We start from the raw sequence: 17,882 nt of genomic DNA, 5'->3' as shown, positions 1-17,882 counted from the left end.
TCCAATCCTGTTCCCCCAGCAGACAATGGCAAAGGAGCAGACTGGTAGAACATCTCCAACATCTTGCTGCACACATTAAAGGATCGAAGTTTCCTCAAGAGAAACAGTCAGGTACTTGTACTCCACCATGTCCACTTCTTCACCCAGAACTCTCAATGGTGAAGAAGTCCACCACCATCTCTCTGGTCTCCACGTTCAAACTTAGGTGATTTCTACCGGCCCACTCCACAAAGTCCTCCTCCCTTCTGTCCTACACCCGACCAATGCAGATTCATCAGAGAACTTCTGCAGATGGCATGATGGAGAGTTGTACTGGAAGTCAGTGGTGTACAAGGTGAACAGGGTGGGAGACAGGACAGCTCCCTGTGGGGCTCCAATATCACTGACCACCACATCAGACAGCGCACGGTCCTGTCGGACTAACTCTGGTCTGCGGGTCATCACAGGTTATGTGGCAGAACATCTCAAGGTAATTTACAAACAAATGTTTATGGTTACAACATGGCTGAGGCACAATTCAAATCTGACCTATCATGTATATAAGCAATGAGCAATCTGGTTTGCCAAAGCAGATAGTTTGTGGCGCCAGCTACCTCAGTTGTTTCACATGGCTTATGGGGTTGCCCATGGAGCCAGAGGGGAGGTGATCAAAGACATATAGTGTTACGCCCGGCCTATGGGAGCCGGAGCACAACATACCAAAGAGTCTCCCCACCTCCCAAATTAGGACCTATGCTGCAGGGTTATCGTTTAAAAATGGTTATTTATTGTGAGCATGGGGGTCATGAGCTCCCTTCAGGGTGAGCACGGCCCAAAACACCAAACAAAACAATCTGTGCAGGTCACCTAACTTCCCTAGACCACACAAAGGAACAACAAAAGTACAAGTATCTTACCCATCTCCCGACCCAGAAACAGGAGAAAACATGGTCAAACTAAAAGGGCTTCTCGCCCCTACCACTGCTGACCCCCTTGCTAACCCCACCACCCAAAAATCTGTGCGATGCAGCATGGGCCGGTTGGAAGCTGGAGAGACAGGAAAGAAGACCCGGCTGGCTTCTTTCTTCCTTCCTTCCTTTGCTTTTTATGGCGGTTGGCAGCTTTTGGGTGCATTACTACCACTATCCACCCACTGATCTGGAGTGTGGACTTTAAGAAAAATAAACCTACTACAAACAAAACAAAACTCTCAAATTCTATTCATTAATCTTGTATCCTCTTAATATGCCAAAAGAAGTTCCCAACACTTGTCCCCAAAGCCCTTTTTCAGTACATGACTTATATTTACCGCTCCCAGCTCTCTTAGCCCCTTCCTCAGGAGTTCTCTCTGCCTCGTACCTCTGACATGCCATCAAAACATGGTCCAGTTTCCTCTTCTTGACAATATTCGCACCTTCCATTACTTTGTTTCCCAACCACATAGAGGGAACTGTTAAGACCAGTATGGCCATTTCTTAATCTTGTCATTACCCTCTCCTCTTTTCTATTTCGTCCACCAACTCCTACACTCCCAACCTGCGCTGTGGCAGTATCCAAGGAGGAACAGCTGGCTGCACCACTGCTGGAGAGTAACTCATATTTAGTATACCTAGTTCCCTAGCCTTCTCCCTAGCAACCCAACCAAAGCTCTTTGATGGCGCTTTATCATGTTCCCAGCACGGCTCAATTGCACTTATTGTTGGATGGTTGATATGTCCTTGTAGACTGGCCAAATATGTCATCATTATCTGTGTCCTTCAACTCCAATGGCATTTCCCCCATTTCAACCTGCAATGCCGGCACTGATGTTGTTTTAACAGCCCACTACATTGTCTTAATGCTTTTGCCTGTATTACATCTAATTTTCCCAACATGGATTTAAACGGCGACCTGTAAGCAACACACCCATAGTCTATTACTGATCTAATCAGTGCCATATATATATATATATATATATATATATATATAAATATATATATATATATATATATCTTTTAAAGCAGCCCTGTCAGCTCCCCACTCTGTTCCCACCAAGCATCTCATTACATTTAAAACCTTTTTACATACATTAACCACTTTCTCAATATGTCCCTTCCAGGTGAGCTTCGCATCAAACCACATTCCTAAAAATTTGTACGAGTCCATCCTTTTCAGTTCCTTCCCATATAAATACATTTTGCCCATTGTCTCAATTTTCTTTCTTGTAAAGAAAAGGGAATTTGTTTTTTCCACTGAAAATCCAAATCCAAATCCCCATTCCAATGACCACTGTTCCACTTTTTTGATTGTTTCCTGCATCTGTTTCACCACATATTCCACATTCCTACCTCTTTTCCACAAGCCCCATCATCTGCCCCATCATCTGCCAATAAAGATCTCCCTATATTATGTGCAACATTTTCATATACATCATCAATCATTATTGAAAACAATAACGGACTAATCACACTTCCCTGCAGTGTTCCATTGTCCACCAAATGACTGGCCGACACACACCTTCCCGCTCTTCTATTGAGCGCCCCACCAAAAACTGTTTAATCCATCTGAACATTTTACCCGATATTCCCAATTTCTTCATTTTGATTAATAGTCCCTCTTTCCACAGTAAATCATATGCTTTTTTCACATCAAAAAATACTGCAACTACCACTTCCTTATTCACTTGTGCCTTCCTCACCTCTGCTTCTAGACACACTATTGGATCCGTTGTTCCCCTTCCTTTTCTAAATCCACTTTGATATTTTGACCTAAGATTCCGTGTTTCCAAATAATAAGTTAGTCTTTCTATTATCATTCGCTCCATGACTTTGCACATGTGGAAAGTCAATGCTATTGGTCTATAGTTTGCTGGATTAGTGGGATCTTTTCCTGGTTTCCTGATGGTACGATCACTGCTCTTTTCCAAAGTCTTGGTCATTTTCCTTTCTGCCAAACTTTGTTATACAAATGCAAAATCACCTCTAATGCTGAATCTGACAAATGGTTCAACATGATGTAACTAATCTGATCTTTACCTGGAGCAGTTAGCCCTGATTTTCGTATGTGCTCTTTTTATTTTTTCCAGAGTGAAGGGAGCATTAATTGCATCTTCCCTCCCTTCATCTGTTTCCAACAATTCTTTATTTGTTTCACTTGTTTTTTGTCTTCCATTTAAACTCTCCTCTGACATATTAGCAGAACTGTGGACCTCAATCAGTGCTTTAGCTATCAATTCTGCCTTTGCTTCATCATCGTTAGCCACCACTCCGCCATTTTCCAATACTGGATACCCCCACTCCCGTTTTACTCCACTCATTTTCTTAATCATCCCCAAACTTGACTAATTGAAGTGCTTCTCCCTATTGTGGGCCCGGTGGGCTCCCACGGGATCCTTCTTATACACCACTGTGTCTGCCTGGTTGGCACTTTCTGCTCTGCTTTCTGACCTTGCATTCCTCAACCAGGATAAGACAGGGACTCCCTAAATGAGCAGTTTAATCATCAATTCCCCCGTTTTACATAATATATTATGTGAACCACTAACTCAAAAATAACTAATCTAAATATTACAAACCTATATCAGTGAGTATGTGTGGATTTGTTAATCATGGAAATCCCTAAACAGCACAGACTTATTTTCTACTATCTATTAAATACAAATTGTAAGAAAAGCTAAGCTAAACCATTTCACATTACACATGTATAATATTGAAATGTGCAGAATCTTTGGCAATTGGACTCCATCCTAAACTGGTATAATCAAGGGGCTATGATGCCGAGTTCCGCTTGACACAATCCCCCTCTGGAGTCCAGACACTGGTGGTGATGGTGAAGAAGAGAGTTGATGAAAACCAAGGACAAGTGAACAATACCCGATAGCTGCTGGAGGTGCCTGGGGTGGAGGAGGGTCGCAAGCTGTTTTGCACTGAAATGACAACTGACAGCAAAACAGAGAGAATCCCTTAAAAAAGGTTTGACAGCCACTATATGATTGGTTTAGAGCCACAGCGCCGCCTCTGTTGGTCGCATACACTTGGCGCAGCCAATCTCCGCTGATTGGATAATTCTGGAAGACCAGCTGAAGCATATCTACATTACGCGGGGCATAAAGGGAGTCTTCCTTCTAGAACTACCGCTTAAGCTCCATTTATTCCAGAAGTATATTCGTCTCAGTGCTAGGGAAAAGTGCCTGTAGGTATTTCGAATTCTCACTTTACCCAACTGGATCTTTACTAAACATAATAAAAACAAATACATCCTAGCATAAATTTCTCATCAACTACGTGTATTCGTACACTATATAGGATGATCCTTATTTCCTCCCTTCAGGAACTTGGTGTCTCAGGCTCTGCTTTCTCTCATCCTACCTTGACGGCCGCACCTACCGGCTAACCTGGAGAGGATCTGTGTCGGAACCTTGTCCTCTTACTACTGGAGTTCCTCAGGGTTCTGTCCTGGGTCCCCTACTCTTCTCGCTCCACACCAACTCTCTTGGCTCTGTCATTCCCTCGCATGGCTTCTCCTACCACAGCTATGCCGATGACACCCAACTAATTCTCTTTTTCGCTCACTCGGACACTCGGGTGGCGGCGCGGATCTCTGCCTGTCTGACTGACATCTCTCAGTGGATCCGCCCACCATCTGAAAATCAACCCCGACAAGACTGAACTACTTCTCTTTCCGGGACAAGATTCTTCTACCCAGGACCTGACTGTTAACTTTGGCAACTCCGTGTTAACGCCCACTTTAACCGCTAGGAACCTCGGCGTGACACTCGACAGCCAACTCTCCCTGACTCCCAACATTACTGCAACAACACAATCCTGTAGATACACGCTCTACAACATCAGGAGAATAGGTCCCCTTCTCACTCAGAAGGCAGCGCAGGTACTGTTTCAGGCTCTTATCATCTCCCTCCTGGACTACTGTAACTCTCTCCTGCAGGTCTCCCTGCTACCACCATTCCACCTCTGCAGCTCATCCAGAATGCAGCAGCTCCACTGGTCTTTAACCTTCCTAAATTCTCCCACACTCCTCCACTCCTCCGCTTTCTTCACTGGCTGCCTCCATCCACTTCAAAACATTGGTACCCAGGTACCATGCTGTAAATGGATCGGGTCCAGTCTACATCCAGGACATGTTTAAACCCAGGTCTGTCGAAGTTGGTTCTTACAATACCAATCTCTTCCAGTCCTAACAATTTCGATTTTGACACTTTGAAGCCGTTATCCTGTAGCCACCGCTGGACTGTTCTGGTAGCGGACATAATGGTTTCTGGGCTAGTCCCTGCCAGCAGGGTGGTGTCCACATATAATAAGACGACTCGTACTGGAAGTTTTAACTTGGTCAAAATGTTTCTCTTGACTTCTCACCTGGAGGGATACAGAAAAAAGCATTAGCCCGGTTGGTGCAGGTGAATCATCTCCTATCAGGGCCTATTGCATTTAACATGGTGTAAGGATTTGGGGTGTCATAGTGAGTTGGCACTACAACTTTTCTGATGGGCCTCAAATTGTGCACCCGGTTAATCGGAGTATTCCAGGGGGGCCCCATCCTTTCCAAAATGTCTCCAGAAACCCTTCGATTGTTTTTGCTATCCCTAGTTTGTTCTTTCGTTAAGGATGGTAAATTGGGGCCAGTATGGTTTTTAATTCCCTTTTGTCCAAAATGTGTCAGGAAAACCATCTAGTTATGTGTTTTCATGGTCAGTGTTTTCCCTACTTAGCATGTCTTTCTTTGGAATGAGTTTTACTTCAAATGTGTGTGCAATATGGTACATGTCAGTGGCCTGCGAGTAATGTAAGTTAACATTTTGGGTGGGCCCGTCTGTGGTGTCAACCCGTCTTCACCATTGGCCCCATAATCTTAGCTTCTCTTCTGCATTGGATGAGCAAGGTGATGGGAGGAGCCCATGTCTCTTTTAACGCATACAAAACTTGTAACTCAGAGTTTAGTTCCAGCTGCTGTGCATTGGTTCCCCACGTAGATCTCGTAGACTTTAACCGTTGGATGTCCATGTACCTTGCTTTCTAACTCCAGTCCATGGTTCCACGAATGGTTCATTGTGCAATGGGAAGGATCCACCGGTGGTTCGGTCGGGTGCAGTTTGATCACAGTCTTCCACTCTCCCCCACTAGACCTCTGCCTCATTACTCAGTGTCTGTTAGACTTCAGCTTGCAGCAACCGGTGGCAATAGGAGTGGGGCGTGGCACTTCATTGTTGGGTTAACCGGGCAGCCAGTGACAACCAAAAAGGATTAGTCAAAACAGAGCAATTTCCATTTACACAGGACTCAGACAGAAAGTGGTCAGTCCTCTGGTTGACCCTAAAATCCGATAACTGGCGCAGTATTCCTCGATGGTGGCAGAGGCGTGTTTATTGTAGCATACCTAGCACCCAAATTAAGCATACATTTGTAATCTCATCAATTGACATTGCCAGAGTCACCATGGGAAACAGGTTACTGTCAGCTATCGGATCTGGTTACCCCTGTGGTGATGACCCCTTGTTGATGACCCAGGGCCTGATGCCGCAGGCTATGCGGGCTACCCTGTTGTGGTGTTTATGGTGCCCGTGGTCAATAGACATCATAAGGGTATTGAACTGGGTCGGACTGAGGCCTCTGGCCCTTCTCGGTTGGTTGTAGCCACCGTACAGTGACATGACACCCGTCATGGGTTGTGGTCCTGCTTGGTGCGGGGCATTAAGTTGGGGATAGCAAGCCTGTGGAGGAGTGTATAAGGCCCCTTTCTGGTTGCTGGTAGACCGGCGCATAAGGGTAGGGAGGGGGATCTGGTAAGGGCTGTGTTGAGGTGCGCTTCCACCTGAGATGATGTCCACTCTTACCCTGGTTCACATTTTCTCTGCTTTACCTCAGCCATGTTTTTGCCAATTGTAACTGGATATTGTTTAATTCTGCACTTTGTTAATATTTTTCCTTGGCTCAGTACACATTGTGTTTAAATTGTGTTGACCAAGCATCAAAGTTCATGCCAGATAACCCAACTATTCCTTTTAGTTGGACTTTACCGTCTCCGAGACAGATGACTCTATGGCGCTGGACCGGAGCTGGGTTCTCTGATCGTCCATGGCGTCTTGTGGTTCCATAGTTCCTTATCTCTCTTTAAATAACTAGTTTGTCCCTCACCATCTTTTGGAGGAATATACATGGGTTGTTGATAGCCACCTTCACAGGATATTAAAAGTCTGAGCCATTTAATTTATGATTGTCAGACAATATTTGTTTTCTTCTCCTTGATTTAGTTCAAATTCATTCATGTATTGGTCATGTATTGGTGTGGATTTTCTGGTCATTAAAATTTTAGGGTTGTGCTTTGCACAATAAATGCATGCCTAATTCTTTTTATTTTAGTAATTAGTACAGCTAAACTGTGTACATGCATTACCGTCCCTCCTTCTGAGGCATGTATTAATTTAAAACCTGCTGTGGTGCATTATTTCTCATGAACAGCCAAATTATAAATCACTACATAAATATTGCCGCCACAAGGAATTGTGGGACAAATTATTTCCTTTCCGTTTGTAAAGAATGATCCAGTGGTTCCTGTGCCAACAGGCCGAAGTAGGGAAGCATTGAAGCTCCTTTCCTTAGCATTAGAGAATTCCAACAGCTCTTATCATGGCGGCCGCTTAACAGTACTTCCGGGTGTTTTCACTCAGTGAGGGACCCTCCTAAGCAGAAAGGACTATTGGAACGCAGCCTGAACCAAGCGGCCTCTAAAATAGGACCATCTGAGCTGCGGTAATAGTCGTGCTTTGCCACTCCTGTTGCCCAACAACCTGCTGCGCTTGAAAGAAGCTTTAAACCCCCCAAAACATGTAGCATGCAGATAAGAGAAGGTAATCTTCCTCTTATTTGATTTAGCAGGACAACCTTCAGCTCCAGAGCATGATATATTTCAGCCTGAGATGAACATGAACATCATTATTTTAGATATTAATCATATTACTTATCGCCCGAAGTTGGCTGGGATGGACTCCAGCCCCCCGCGACCCTGTGTGCAGGATAAGCGGTTTGACAATGGATGGATGGATGGAATCATATTACTGTACTCCTAAACCAACATTACCCTCTCCTAGGTTTTTCATTTGTTGGGGAGTTTTTCCTGTGCCGATGGAGGGTTTCGGGACAGAGGATGTTGTATGTGTACAGACTGTAAAGCCCTCTGAGGCAAATTTGTAATTTGGGGCTACACAAAATAAAATGAATTGAACATTATGCATCGGCATAGGTTATATAGAGACATGGTTCAATTTCTGGAAATCTAGTGAATGACCAAAAGGAACACGGACCCTTTCATTTCTCCACCATCACGTACCGTGTTCCCAAAACGATCTACATACAAGACTTTAACGAGAGGACAAAATGAAGAATGTGCCAATGTTAGCTTATCTGTTTTACACAGACTCAAACCTCAGGTCACTGCGCTGTGGAATGGTATCATTTATTTTTGGTTTACTTCTTCCATTTTAGGATGATAGTTTTTCACATTACGCGTTTTGTTTATGTCAGAATATTTTGGTCTTACGTCTAAAATCACACCTAAGAATTTAACATGAAGTATTCAGTTTATTTCTGTGGGTCCATAAAAACATCAGAAATATGTTTGGTGGTAGAATCCCGGGCATGACGTGTGTCCTTCATGTGGACATAAAAGAGGTTGTGCGAGTCAGCAGTAGACCGGTTCTGGGAGGCTGGAGGTCATGTAGTCCTGCTCTGTAGACGCCTCCGCTGGCTGCCAATGACACTCGATCAGGGCATCATACAGTTCTTCACTGAGCTCCATGAACTTCCTGTTGGCCTCCACCACATCCAGCTCTGGACTGGGATCTGCAACACAGGCGGTTACTTACAAAAAGCTACACAGAACTGATAGAAATCCTAGATCCCGATTAAATGTTCAGATTCAGGTCGGATTTAAATGACACAATAAACACCGTTGAGAACAAACATCTGAAGAGTAAAGAGACAAAACAAATGAAAACTGTCACAGGAGTCAATGGAAGAGGGGGAATTTGTTTACCTTCAAGTCCGTCATCCGGAACAGCCTCACTTTCCTAGAAGAAGAAGAACACGTGTCAGAGAGTCACGTGTGAATGACGACGGGCTGACCGGGGTTCTAACTTACCTGTGGTGGGGGATACTGCGCGTAATCGTACTGCTGGTAGTTGTAGCCGTACCCTCCTCCAGTCTGATCATAGCCCCAAGAGGGGTAGTAGCCAGGATAAGCCTGCTGCTGGTACTGGTTGTACTGGTCATAGCTGGGCTTGTATCCGGAGCTGGACTGCCACAATCTGTGCTCTGACGGCTGCGGTCGGTTCCTTAAACTCAAGAGGTAGGGAGAGGCAGTCATTTGGCTTGTGCTCTTCAGGCCCAATTCAAAGAGTTGAGCAGATTAACTCACTTGTTAGCAGCCAGGCTTAATCGTAGAGGTTTACCCCCCAGTCCCACAGCGCCCTGACAGTCCTCCAGTGCACGCTTCTGGAGGCGCTCGTCTGGGAATTGAACAAAGCCACAGCCCCTACAGAGACATAGCATAGCTGACCTCCATTTGTATAGGATGCAGGGTATTATAGTCCAACCGACATTAAAAGAAAAGGCCATAGTGAGCTTGAGTAATGCAAGGATTCTCAAGTGACCTCATGAATCTTGTCATTGGTTTTGACACTAACTGCTGCTGGGATTCATGACATCCACTGTGTGGCCTACTGCAGGATAGATTATGGACAGCTCATTTCTCACCAAAGATGGGACTTTTTTCTGTGGAAGTGGGCTTAATGATGAAAACAAATATAAAGTGCATAAAAATGAGAGCCCCCCCCTCCCCCAATTATGTTGTACGGCTAAATGAGCAGCACCACACAAACCTGCACCGATGCAGGCCAACAACGTACACAAACATTTCTCCATATTGAGTGGTACGTTCTAATACTCACTTGGAGTTCCCCATGCTGTCCAGCACCACTTTCCCACCTCTACAGGAAGGGTAGCGGTTGTAAAAGAACTCGTAAAGCATTCCATCATCCACCTCTGGCGTTAGATCTCCTACAAATAGAGAATACATCTGTCTACAGGAAGAAGAAAGAAAAATGTGTCAATGACACTACGCACTCCTGTTACAGGGCACAGCCAGTATATTACAAGTGGGTCCTCCTCATGTTTATGCTTCAGTGACTGAATCGGCAGCCTTCACACGAATCGTAAAACTGGGTTCATACATTTTGACCAGTGGATTTCCATGACCAAAAGGTTTGTGAAATCTCTGTATACAGGAGTGAGAAAATGTATTTAAACGAACAATGAGAATACCATCATACAGTGTTTCCCCTCAATTAGTCCAAGAAAGTCTGTTTTTATGTTTACAATTATCCACTATGGAGGAGTATCATTTGGGGTTTTCCTGATGCCAGTGCTAAAACAAGACTTAAACATACGGGTGCCTAAAGAATTTACAATTCAAATTATGGACCATATAGAAACAGTCACACTGGCTATAACCAGAGACTACGTATGTATTACTTGGGAATCTTTAATAGCACTAGTTGGAAAATGACACGTCGCGTACAGAGCCGATGGCCGGAGAGAGAGAGCGACCCCTTCTGCTCAGCGTAGTGGGGTTCCTGTAGTAGCTTCACTAGCAGTCGCCCTCTGATGGGGTTGGTGTAGTAGCTTCGCTAGCAGTCGCCCTCTGATGGGGTTCCTGTAGTAGCTTCACTAGCAGTCGCCCTCTGATGGGGTTGGTGTAGTAGCTTCACTAGCAGTCGCCCTCTGATGGGGTTGGTGTAGTAGCTTCACTAGCAGTCGCCCTCTGATGGGGTTGGTGTAGTAGCTTCACTAGCAGTCGCCCTCTGATGGGGTTGGTGTAGTAGCTTCACTAGCAGTCGCCCTCTGATGGGGTTCCTGTAGTAGCTTCACTAGCAGTCGCCCTCTGATGGGGTTGGTGTAGTAGCTTCGCTAGCAGCCGCCCTCTGATGGGGTTGGTGTAGTAGCTTCGCTAGCAGCCGCCCTCTGATGGGGTTCGTGTAGTAGCTTCGCTAGCAGTCGCCCTCTGATGGGGTTCGTGTAGTAGCTTCACTAGCAGTCGCCCTCTGATGGGGTTCCTGTAGTAGCTTCACTAGCAGTCGCCCTCTGATGGGGTTGGTGTAGTAGCTTCGCTAGCAGTCGCCCTCTGATGGGGTTCCTGTAGTAGCTTCACTAGCAGTCGCCCTCTGATGGGGTTGGTGTAGTAGCTTCGCTAGCAGTCGCCCTCTGATGGGGTTGGTGTAGTAGCTTCACTAGCAGTCGCCCTCTGATGGGGTTGGTGTAGTAGCTTCACTAGCAGTCGCCCTCTGATGGGGTTGGTGTAGTAGCTTCACTAGCAGTCGCCCTCTGATGGGGTTGGTGTAGTAGCTTCGCTAGCAGTCGCCCTCTGATGGGGTTGGTGTAGTAGCTTCGCTAGCAGCCGCCCTCTGATGGGGTTGGTGTAGTAGCTTCGCTAGCAGTCGCCCTCTGATGGGGTTGGTGTAGTAGCTTCGCTAGCAGTCGCCCTCTGATGGGGTTGGTGTAGTAGCTTCGCTAGCAGCCGCCCTCTGATGGGGTTGGTGTAGTAGCTTCGCTAGCAGCCGCCCTCTGATGGGGTTGGTGTAGTAGCTTCGCTAGCAGTCGCCCTCTGATGGGGTTGGTGTAGTAGCTTCGCTAGCAGTCGCCCTCTGATGGGGTTCCTCTAGTAGCTTCGCTTGCAGCCGCCCTCTGATGGGGTTCCTCTAGTAGCTTCGCTAGCAGCCGCCCTCTGATGGGGTTGGTGTAGTAGCTTCGCTAGCAGTCGCCCTCTGATGGGGTTGGTGTAGTAGCTTCGCTAGCAGTCGCCCTCTGATGGGGTTGGTGTAGTAGCTTCGCTAGCAGCCGCCCTCTGATGGGGTTGGTGTAGTAGCTTCACTAGCAGTCGCCCTCTGATGGGGTTGGTGTAGTAGCTTCGCTAGCAGTCGCCCTCTGATGGGGTTGGTGTAGTAGCTTCGCTAGCAGTCGCCCTCTGATGGGGTTGGTGTAGTAGCTTCGCTAGCAGTCGCCCTCTGATGGGGTTGGTGTAGTAGCTTCGCTAGCAGTCGCCCTCTGATGGGGTTGGTGTAGTAGCTTCGCTAGCAGTCGCCCTCTGATGGGGTTGGTGTAGTAGCTTCGCTAGCAGTCGCCCTCTGATGGGGTTGGTGTAGTAGCTTCGCTAGCAGTCGCCCTCTGATGGGGTTGGTGTAGTAGCTTCGCTAGCAGTCGCCCTCTGATGGGGTTCCTGTAGTAGCTTCACTAGCAGTCGCCCTCCGATGGGGTTGGTGTAGTAGCTTCACTAGCAGTCGCCCTCTGATGGGGTTGGTGTAGTAGCTTCACTAGCAGTCGCCCTCTGATGGGGTTGGTGTAGTAGCTTCCCTAGCAGTCGCCCTCTGATGGGGTTGGTGTAGTAGCTTCGCTAGCAGTCGCCCTCTGATGGGGTTGGTGTAGTAGCTTCGCTAGCAGTCGCCCTCTGATGGGGTTGGTGTAGTAGCTTCGCTAGCAGTCGCCCTCTGATGGGGTTCCTGTAGTAGCTTCACTAGCAGTCGCCCTCTGATGGGGTTGGTGTAGTAGCTTCACTAGCAGTCGCCCTCTGATGGGGTTGGTGTAGTAGCTTCACTAGCAGTCGCCCTCTGATGGGGTTGGTGTAGTAGCTTCACTAGCAGTCGCCCTCTGATGGGGTTGGTGTAGTAGCTTCACTAGCAGTCGCCCTCTGATGGGGTTGGTGTAGTAGCTTCACTAGCAGTCGCCCTCTGATGGGGTTGGTGTAGTAGCTTCACTAGCAGTCGCCCTCTGATGGGGTTCCTGTAGTAGCTTCACTAGCAGTCGCCCTCTGATGGGGTTGGTGTAGTAGCTTCGCTAGCAGTCGCCCTCTGATGGGGTTGGTGTAGTAGCTTCGCTAGCAGCCGCCCTCTGATGGGGTTGGTGTAGTAGCTTCGCTAGCAGCCGCCCTCTGATGGGGTTGGTGTAGTAGCTTCGCTAGCAGTCGCCCTCTGATGGGGTTGGTGTAGTAGCTTCGCTAGCAGCCGCCCTCTGATGAGGTTGGTGTAGTAGCTTCGCTAGCAGCTGCCCTCTGATGGGGTTGGTGTAGTAGCTTCGCTAGCAGTCGCCCTCTAATGGGGTTCGTGTAGTAGCTTCACTAGCAGTCGCCCTCTGATGGGGTTCGTGTAGTAGCTTCACTAGCAGTCGCCCTCTGATGGGGTTGGTGTAGTAGCTTCGCTAGCAGTCGCCCTCTGATGGGGTTGGTGTAGTAGCTTCGCTAGCAGTCGCCCTCTGATGGGGTTGGTGTAGTAGCTTCGCTAGCAGTCGCCCTCTGATGGGGTTCCTGTAGTAGCTTCACTAGCAGTCGCCCTCTGATGGGGTTGGTGTAGTAGCTTCGCTAGCAGTCGCCCTCTGATGGGGTTCCTCTAGTAGCTTCGCTAGCAGCCGCCCTCTGATGGGGTTCCTCTAGTAGCTTCGCTAGCAGTCGCCCTCTGATGGGGTTCCTGTAGTAGCTTCACTAGCAGCCGCCCTCTGATGGGGTTCCTCTAGTAGCTTCGCTAGCAGTCGCCCTCTGATGGGGTTCCTGTAGTAGCTTCACTAGCAGCCGCCCTCTGATGGGGTTCCTCTAGTAGCTTTGCTAGCAGCAAACATGGTGAGATTTATTTGCGCTGCGAATAGGAGAGCGTCCTGCTTGTATTTTGAACGTCTCTTTTATAACCATATGAATTATTTCAAACGTATCTTAAATGAACCGCATGAACATAACAGATTTCCATTACTTTTCCAAACCTTTTGGGGTTCGACTTTTTCCATTACTTTTCCAGGCCTGGAAATGACCATTTTAAAATGTGACTTTTCCTGGTTTTCCATGACCAAACCCTGGGAAAACAAATATGTTAACCAAGAGTTCCACATAATGGCCAAAATTATCATAGATTATTTTTGATGTGGTTGTCTTTTGGCAACGCGTGACCACTGTGGGGTCAGGTCATAATTGGCTGCTCTCCCTCTACACCAGACCAACTGCAGAAATTGCTCTCCATTAGTCAGACTCAAAAACATGAAAGTTGGTCCTGGTTGAAAAATACAGATGCTGTCCTTTATATAAAAAGACCTCTAAGACCTCTTGGCTCTCCATATTCACTTACCCGCTTTCCTGTTTCCCAAAGGTGGCTCGGTTTAATTTGAATCTTGTGGGCTGTGGGAAAGAAACAAAAACAAATGCTATTTCTCAGGACAACGGGGATAATATTTTAAAAGTTACTGTCCGAACATCCATACCGGGTTGGCTCCTGGCAAGGCTTTTCCGTTGATTTTGCGGAGACATCTTTCTGCTGTGGCCTCATCGGTCATCTCAACAAAACAGTAGCCCAGGGCCCCCCTGGGTGATGACAAACTGTTTAACGTCAGCATAGATCAGGTCTAAAACAGACAATCGCTTGTGGATTTAATCCTTACCCGGTCATCTTGTTGCGTATGATCCGCACATTAACCACCTGCTCCCCCATGGTGGAGAAGGACCTGGTGATGAACTTCTCATCCATGTAGGTCTCCAGCTACAGACCACCAGATAAGAGGCGGCTTAAGAAGCATTCAGCGATGGTTCCCATTCATACATTCAGTTGTCAGACACTGTGGGACACCCTGAATACTGTTAACGCTGATTTTAATTCTGTATTCGGCAAGTGTAAAAACTGAACACGGCGGCTCATCGTTGTCCACTATCCAGATATCTATATGAAAAGCAGAGTTCTCAAAGCTAAAAATGGGTTCAAAGTAGGACTGGGCAGTAGCATATTCCAAGTGAACACATTCTTTAATGGACCCCGAAAAGGACCGCTGGCCGGCGAGGTCAGCCGGTTAGCCGCTATGTGGCCACCAGAGGGAATACCAGCGGCTCGACCAGTAAAGCCTTCTCTGATTGGACTTACGAAGGACTTTTCCAAACCACAAACCCTCCAAACAGACGCAGCTCCTCCGTTGGGCACACGTTGTGATGGTGCTGTACCCAGCATGCAGTTCGGCGGGGGCATTTTATAAATATGCAACTAATGGTGTTAAACATTGTTTATGTGTCGCAAACGTTTGTGTCGTGGTGTTTTATCCTGTTAAAGAGCCTTTGTTGTGGGTTAATAACTGTTGTAAAATGTTATAAACACGCAACACAAGTAGCTCAGAGTGGGCAGAGACACATTCAGACTTATCCTGGTTCGGCCCCTCATGAACACAGAGTCCTGGTTCGGCCCCTCATAAACACAGAGTCCTGGTTCGGCCCCACATGAACACAGAGTCCTGGTTCGGCCCCACATGAACACAGAGTCCTGGTTCGGCCCCTCATAGACACAGAGTCCTGGTTCGGCCCCTCATGAACACAGAGTCCTGGTTCGGCCCCTCATAGACACAGAGTCCTGGTTCGGCCCCACATAGACACAGAGTCCTGGTTCGGCCCCTCATAGACACAGAGTCCTGGTTCGGCCCCTCATAGACACAGAGTCCTGGTTCGGCCCCTCATAGACACAGAGTCCTGGTACGGCCCCTCATAGACACAGAGTCCTGGTTCGGCCCCTCATGAACATAGAGTCCTGGTTCGGCCCCTCATGAACACAGAGTCCTGGTTCGGCCCCTCATGAACACAGAGTCCTGGTTCGGCCCCTCATGAACACAGAGTCCTGGTTCGGCCCCTCATAAACACAGAGTCCTGGTTCGGCCCCTCATAAACACAGAGTCCTGGTTCGGCCCCTCATAAACACAGAGTCCTGGTTCGGCCCCACATAGACACAGAGTCCTGGTTCGGCCCCTCATAAACACAGAGTCCTGGTTCGGCCCCACATAGACACAGAGTCCTGGTTCGGCCCCACATAGACACAGAGTCCTGGTTCGGCCCCACATAGACACAGAGTCCTGGTTCGGCCCCTCATAAACACAGAGTCCTGGTTCGGCCCCTCATAAACACAGAGTCCTGGTTCGGCCCCTCATGAACCGGATCGCCGTACGGGTTACATTGCAGTGTGCCGTTAACCTACAGTGAACACCGAACAGGACTAACTAATATTACAGCGCCGCTTTCAGCGTTCGGAGTTTTGAATCCGAACCGATTTCCACAACGCATGAGGCGCAAGTCGCGGCGGCGTCAGCCAACACGTTGTTGGCAGGATTCGTCCATTGAACGTTGTTCAGTACTCACGTTCCCCATCCATAGCGTACTCATGCTGCTGCTGCTGAAGACGGCCGACGACAATGGGACTTCTGTGGGAATGTACAGTGTTAATTAGGCGGAACCTCCGAAGCTCAGCATGCTAACTGGCGTAGCAGAAGAGCACACTGACTTTATGTCGACGCTACGTCCCAACGGCGTTCTTCTTCTTCTTCTCTTGTTTTAATGGCGATCTGCATCCACTATGTTGAATTACCGCCACCTGCTGGTTTGAACAGTGCGCTGGTGAATGTGTTGTTAGTGGTACATGTTCTTTAAATAATAATAACTCAACGGTTTGGTTTGCTATAAACTTCAGAGATGTAGTTATAACCCTGCATACTGTTGAGTATTAAAATATAATCATGCACGCTCACGCTAGAATGAAATTACACTTGAACTATAAATGCATAGTAATAATGGATGAAGGCCGCTTAAAGGCCGGATTGCACGAACAGCATGTATTTCAAGTCACAACACCAGCACACGAACATGTAAAAAAAAAGCTGCACGCACTATCTGGGTCAGATGTAGAAAAACAGGAAACACCCGTTTCCCATATTAAGAATAACATGTCCATACTTGGAACTGCACTTAGCACTCGTAACACATCTTGCAAACATCCTGCTATGTAGGCGTAGTGAACCCATGCACAGCGGGAAGCGCGGTGATCCGAGAGCCTAGAGGGATGGACGTCCCTGTGCTCCAATGGGGCTCTCTGAGGGTTCCTAGCAGGAGCCGCCTCCATCTTAATAACCAATCACAAATGCTCCTAAAGACTATATAAATCGAGCGCACTTTGTATTTGTTTTTCATGTTGTTAAAATGCCTGAAATAGGTCCGTGCACGTTAAACTGCAGGACACGTTAAACTTGCCATATTGCTTTGAGTAAAGTCTAGTCCTTGTTTTGCTCGCACGACAATACTTATGAATAATGTTCTGTTTAATATCATTTTCGTATGAAAACCCATAGTTATAATCAGGCGGTGCTCAGGCACCTGCCCTTTTGCTCTGGACAAATGTGTTTTGATATCTGACCGGCATTTATTTGAGTCCTCGTGAGAATTTGGCCCTGACATGCTCCGCGGCGCTCACAAGCCCCTCCCCCCTCCCCGTGGTCATTTACGTCACATGACAGGTCGTTCTAGCGGAGCACCAAAGGGCTGCAACAAACAAAAGGCCCGATCCAGCTGTTTACTGATGTTTGTCGTGTTTAGTGAGAGAAACAGAGATACAGGCAGACCGAGAATGTCAAGGCAGTTTTACGGTTCTGATGATGTACAACATTGATTTATTCCATTTACAAAATGTGCATTATGCTGCACAGAGACCCCAAAGGCAGAAGGACAGGGAATATATCCCACTGTTTTTTTAATTAGTTGTATTATTCATATATAAGCCGGTTTCTGTTGATGCCACCTGTAACTGAACCGAGGTATAAGAAGTGCTCTGCCCTGTATGTAAAAAGATGTATGCTGAGCACGTAGCAGTGACCGTTTTCCCTTTGCAAGGAAATAAAGCTTAGTTTATGCTTCTGCGTTTTCAGAGCCCCTTGCGTGTCTTTTCACTCCTTGCGTGTCGAGACATTTTTCTAGACGCGTCTAAAGCGACGCAGCCTCCTGCAGCACCAGGCTGTGATTGGTCCGCTGACTGCGTCCTTTACGGAGTCTCACGTCTCCGTTTTCACAGCACAATACGGCCGTTATTAAAA

At 47.3% G+C, this 17,882-nt stretch overlaps 1 protein-coding gene across 10 annotated transcripts; it reads right to left on the bottom strand.

The window, feature by feature from the left end:
• Positions 1–8,405: 8,405 nt before the first annotated feature.
• On the bottom strand, positions 8,406–16,809 carry LOC120826556 (tRNA selenocysteine 1-associated protein 1). Of its 10 annotated transcripts, none has more exons than XM_078081225.1 (11): positions 16,687–16,809; positions 16,304–16,396; positions 16,162–16,223; positions 14,436–14,533; positions 14,259–14,373; positions 14,126–14,175; positions 9,917–10,048; positions 9,385–9,501; positions 9,109–9,307; positions 9,004–9,037; positions 8,406–8,810 (listed from the first exon to the last, which is right to left on the bottom strand). In XM_078081225.1, the coding sequence occupies exons 3-11, from the start codon at positions 16,183–16,185 to the stop codon at positions 8,650–8,652; spliced, it is 930 nt and encodes a 309-aa protein (XP_077937351.1). In that variant the 5' UTR covers positions 16,186–16,223; positions 16,304–16,396; positions 16,687–16,809; the 3' UTR covers positions 8,406–8,649. The 10 variants fall into 10 exon arrangements, with proteins under 10 accessions (XP_077937351.1, XP_077937355.1, XP_077937356.1 ...); XM_078081229.1 differs by having other exon boundaries at positions 14,259–14,358; positions 16,304–16,393; positions 16,687–16,804; XM_078081230.1 differs by having other exon boundaries at positions 9,109–9,301; positions 14,259–14,358; positions 16,687–16,801.
• Positions 16,810–17,882: the final 1,073 nt, after the last annotated feature.

The sequence above is a fragment of the Gasterosteus aculeatus genome, chromosome 10 (genome assembly GCF_964276395.1).
Source record: "Gasterosteus aculeatus chromosome 10, fGasAcu3.hap1.1, whole genome shotgun sequence".
In the NCBI taxonomy this organism is placed as follows: Eukaryota; Metazoa; Chordata; class Actinopteri; order Perciformes; family Gasterosteidae; genus Gasterosteus; species Gasterosteus aculeatus.
The sequence above is the reverse complement of the archived record's forward strand: the minus strand, read 5'-3'. Positions and strand labels throughout refer to the sequence as shown.